Here is a 5,000-nt window from a genome sequence, read left to right on the forward strand (position 1 = left end):
ATCATAGATGAATTATTTCCCTCTTCGAAAAGGTTTATTGATTATTGTGTACACTGAGTCTATTTTTTGATTCTCAAAAGGGGCCAAAGAAAAGGTAGGGTATTCTCGATGTACATTTTATTACATGTTGGCAATTATTCATATAAGATATTGGTAGGATATGGAACTTGCCATGTTGGTGTTGGGAAACAAGACATTTTTATACGATTATGTAAAATAATCAATTTAATATGATACAGATGAATAACCATTTCTCTGAAGAAATAGCATCCTCACAATATCTAAGCTGTAAAAGATCCTCTAGCCGGAGAAGGGGTTGAAGGCGCGAGCGGGCGCAGAGTAGCTGTAACCGCAGTCTCCTTTGACGGTTTGGGTGGCCGTCACAGTGTTATACTGTTCCCTGTATACGGTAGAAGTCACGTAATTGGTGTTGTAGACGATTCTGGTGTTGTATTGAGTGCGGGTCTGACCGGCCAGTTGTTGTGTCCTGACAGAGGTTTGAGTGACGGTAACGTAGCGTGTCTGAGCGGGAAGGTTGATGTAGGAAGACGCTGTCCTCTGAGCGTAGATGGTTGTAGGAACCACTCGGGTAGAAACCTGTGTCCTGACGACCTGCTGAGGAACGGTGACAATCCTTGTGTTGTATTGTGGCACCTGTTGTGTACGAACGACGGTGGAGACTCGCTGTTCTACTTGTGTACGTGTTACGTACTGAATCTGCGTGTTAGTGCGAACCACCTGCGAGATGACGGTGGTGGTGACTGGAACCAGCTGTGTAGAAGTGATGACTCGAGTCTGGCCGGGCTGTGTGATGGTTTGTGTGACGACATTGGTCCTGACAAGCTGGGTAGTCCTGACGACGTTCTGTGCAGGTATGACTACAGTAGAATAACGAGTGCTGTACTGAGTAGTGGGTACAATACGAGTCTGATCTGGCAACTGCTGTGTCCTTATAACCGTCTGTGTTCTGTAGACGGTGCTGACCACCTGCTGAGGTACCACCTGTGTTGAGACGACGTTTCTAACAATGGTGGTTGGTACCTGCTGGATGCGAGTCTCATACCTTGTCTGGTACTGCACTTGGGTCCTGACACTCTGCTGAGTACTAGTCACGTAGTTGACCTGAGGAGGAAGAGTGACGACCTGTGTGCGTAGGTTTTGCTGAGTGCGAGTGACAGTGATCGTTTGGTATCGCACTGAAGGAACCTGCTGAGTGCGGACGATCTGTGAGTATAAGGTGGTGAGGACTTGCTGTGTGCGGACGGATGTTTGTGTGATGTACTGAACGTTTGTCTTGTAGACGGTTGATGGGACGACGACGGTGGAATACTGAACCTGCGTGCGGTAAACGACAGATGGCTTGCAGTCAGCTTCTTCCTTTGGCGGCAGATAGGAGGACTCGAGGTTAATGCGAGCTCCGAAGACCTGACGGCGAGGCCTCTCGACGGACGCCCCGAAGGCGCAGCCGACCAGCAGGGAGAGCAGCAGCGTCCTCATCCTAAGGAATACAATGTTAGCATTACACTAGTTGAGTTAATCGGAAGCGATTAAAAATAAAAATCAAAGTTGACGGGTAACTGACATGGAATGAATATAGAAATTTAAATATGAAATAAGCTAATTTCACCTAAAACTATTGTCACCCATATAGAACAGAAATAGAATGATGGCAAGGAAAGTGTTGCATAAAAATACAAAATCAATATCATGTATGAATTAATAGCAAGTTGAAGATACTTACTTTGGAGTGCCTGTAATACATAGCGTACTATATACAAAGGAGTAATAAAAGTATCATTTAGGAATACTGGTGTGTATTTCACATTTACAATGGGAAGGCAAATATGAACAGATTTGCGCAAACGGTTTCCTCGTGGATAGATAGTATAAATCAAGATGATCTAAACCTTGTGGCATAAAGTTTTTTTTTTCTAAAAATTGAAGGGAACGGCCGGGGCATCATAATTATATCCACAAGAAGAAGTAACTGTCTGAGTGACGGTAACTTGGCGAGGCTGGTTGACTGTGCGGTACACGACCTGCTGTCTTTGTTGGGTCTGCACCACCTCCCGGTTAACGACGCGGTCTTGGCCGGGTACTTGGACCACAGAGGTTCGGACTTCCTGACGGGTTTGTACCACGGGGACCGGTGTGACGTACTGGGTCCTGACAACGGTCTGCACCCGTGTGAAGGGCTGAACCCTTGTCTCGAAGAGAGTGGTGTAGATGGTGGTGGGAACCACCTGAGTACGTACCACCTCTTGAGGTACCACCTGTGTGAGGATGCGTGTCTGGGTAGCAATATTGGTTCTCGTCACCACCTGTTGACGAGTAGCAACGACATTCTCATAACGAGTGTTAACAGATGTGAAAGGAATGACCTGTTGACGCTGAGCAACAGTAGTTCTTACAACATCCTGTCCACGGACGACTGATGTCTTTAGCAGCTGTTGCACACGTGTGGATGTTACAAAACGGGTGATAGCTGGCTGTTGGCTCCTGACAATGGAGGTTTGAACAACAGTCTGAACACGAGTTTGTACAACGTCACGGCCTGGGACAGTGACGACACGGGTAGCTTGACGCTCCTGTGTCTGATAATTAGTAAGAGGCTGGATGATAGTGCGGACCTGAGTGCTGGTCACCTCTACAGGAACAACCTGCGTCTGCACCTGTGTACGTGTGACATAGTTGACCTGCGGCACCACACGGGTTGAAGTGACGAAACGCGTTTGTACAACAGGTGGACTTGGAACGGTCTGGGTGACAAACCTGTCAACAGCACGAACGGTTGTTTGTTGAACAACGCTGGTCTGATACTGGACCTGTGTTTGAACACGAGTCTGGAAAAGTGTGGTTGGCACCACCTGTTGCCTGACAATGGTTGTGGTTCTGTACTGAGTGTTGACTTGATTGACGGTCTGGAGGCGGACTGAGGTTTGGAGCTGAGTGTTGTAGACGACGGAGGTGACAGGAGCAAGCTTGCATTTTGCGGGAGGAAGGTATTGGTTGTCGGGTTCCTCGTAATTATATCCTTGGGGTTCGGCCGAGGCCAGAGCCAGCAGCAGCAACGTCGCCGTCAAGCGCCACATCCTGCAAAGAGAAATTCCACAGATTAGAGCAGCGGTGATTGGAAGGCCCGCGTCTCGATCACTCATTTGGGAATAAAGTCCAATCACGCGCCCCTCTATCTGTGCAACTTCTCCATGCGGTGTGGGCTGACCCGAGAGGACTTTATCGCCCAGATGAGCCGCGAGACTTATCAACCGGAAGACAGAAACTACAGTTCCAGGACATAGATTCCAAGTGAGTGATGGATATCGAGAAAAGATTGCTCCATGTTTGGAAATACTGAAGTAGTATGAAATGTTTATTCCTCGTATTCGCAGTTTCGCATTATCGGTGTTTCGTATCTATTGTATTATTTCATATGATTTCTGTAATGCGCTAATTAATTTCTATTTCTTTCTTTCTTTCTTTTTTTGCTTGTTCGTCTATCATTACCGCTCAAATCTTGGCTAAGAAATAAAGGATCTCATGGTATTTTTAGAATAATCAGAAATTACAGGTACAAAGTAAGGATTCACAGTTAGTGACTGGCACAGCGAAAAGCTGGCTGGACTGCTAGAAATATGAAGCACAATATCTAAATATCAAGCTGAAAGATTTCACTTGCACTACCGTACTTTAGCATTGTGGTAATTTTTATATTTTGGTTAATACTGTCGAATTGCTCTTTTTCTATTAATAACACAATTACTTCTGTTACTAACGCATCTATTATCTTAAAATGCAATTTATTGGATGCTCATTTCTCTTTAACACTGGCAAGAACTTCACACTATTTTTAAGCACTCAGATGCGATATCGACGCTCATCTATCACGGATTGCCGACGCTGATGCTGGCATAAGGAAAGGGGTCCATTCTTCTGAGTCAAATTCAAGTTTCCTTCAAGGATGAACAGACAATATCACGTGTAAGAAATATGTTAGAATATATTTCAATCTAAATCTTATTTCGTCGGGACTGGTAGTTCAATCCAATATATGAAGAGGTACTTATATGAATGGGATCTCACCATAGATTTACACATCACAAAAACAATAACCAAAAAGAGGCACGAGAAGGAAACAACAACAACAACAAAATCTCACAGCTTCTCCCTTACAATATAGACTTTACGCCATAAAGGGAAATAAGCTTCACTTTTCGAAATTCCGTTTCTAGCTCACGAGCGACCACACTGCTTACCTTTCACGTTTGTAGAAGAGAGATAAGAGAGAAGCGATTGGAGGGTCGAGTTCAGCGACTCTGTCAGCCTTTTGGAAGTACAGGCTATTTATACTGAGGTGTGGGCAAAGTTTGGTTCTCTTAATTCTCCGTTCAAGGACGTCGGTTATACCGGAGGACGTGGGTAATGCCCCTAACTAACTTCAACTTATTTGTTTTTCTTATTGTCATTCTTCGATTAAAGCGTTATAGCTGTGCGTTTCCATACAACACTTTCCTGTACAAATGGTTTTGTACGTTATATGGTACTGAAATATGTCTGATATATTGACGTAATTATGTATATCGTTCCATGCGTGACAACTGTAGGCCTCCAATATTTGGGAAAATGAAGTGACCAATCACAGGCGACTTTTCTCCTTACGCCCGCCCACTCCAGGTGCAGCGCGGGATAAGTGCAAAGAGCGTATGCTGGTAAGAAGGGAAAGTCATAATAGTTGTTACTGAAAGAGGGAATGCGTTGATTAAAACTGACGATTACGAACAGATCAACTTGAAAGAAAGTGAATATGTCATTTTATAATATATGTAAATATATATGTAAATATACATATTTACTTATTTATCTGAATGTATATATGTATACATTCTGATAAATCAACGAATAGATATTTATATATATCTATATGTATACATATACATACACACACACATTATATATATGTATATATATATACATATATTTAAATATAAATATATATTGGAAAG

General features: G+C 43.6%; 1 protein-coding gene across 1 annotated transcript; it reads right to left on the minus strand.

The window, feature by feature from the left end:
* Window positions 1-102: 102 nt before the first annotated feature.
* On the minus strand, window positions 103-4,345 carry LOC113814699 (uncharacterized). The gene is made up of 2 exons (XM_070122831.1): window positions 4,254-4,345; window positions 103-1,498 (listed from the first exon to the last, which is right to left on the minus strand). Exon 2 carries the CDS (start codon window positions 1,495-1,497, stop codon window positions 301-303), a length of 1,197 nt encoding a protein of 398 aa, XP_069978932.1. The 5' UTR covers window position 1,498; window positions 4,254-4,345; the 3' UTR covers window positions 103-300.
* Window positions 4,346-5,000: the final 655 nt, after the last annotated feature.

The sequence above is a fragment of the Penaeus vannamei genome, chromosome 6, assembly GCF_042767895.1.
Source record: "Penaeus vannamei isolate JL-2024 chromosome 6, ASM4276789v1, whole genome shotgun sequence".
NCBI lineage: Eukaryota > Metazoa > Arthropoda > Malacostraca > Decapoda > Penaeidae > Penaeus > Penaeus vannamei.

Bases quoted from the DNA above. Each gene is read 5' to 3' on its own strand.
- LOC113814699 (XM_070122831.1), bottom strand. From the start codon at position 1,497: ATGAGGACGCTGCTGCTCTCCCTGCTGGTCGGCTGCGCCTTCGGGGCG.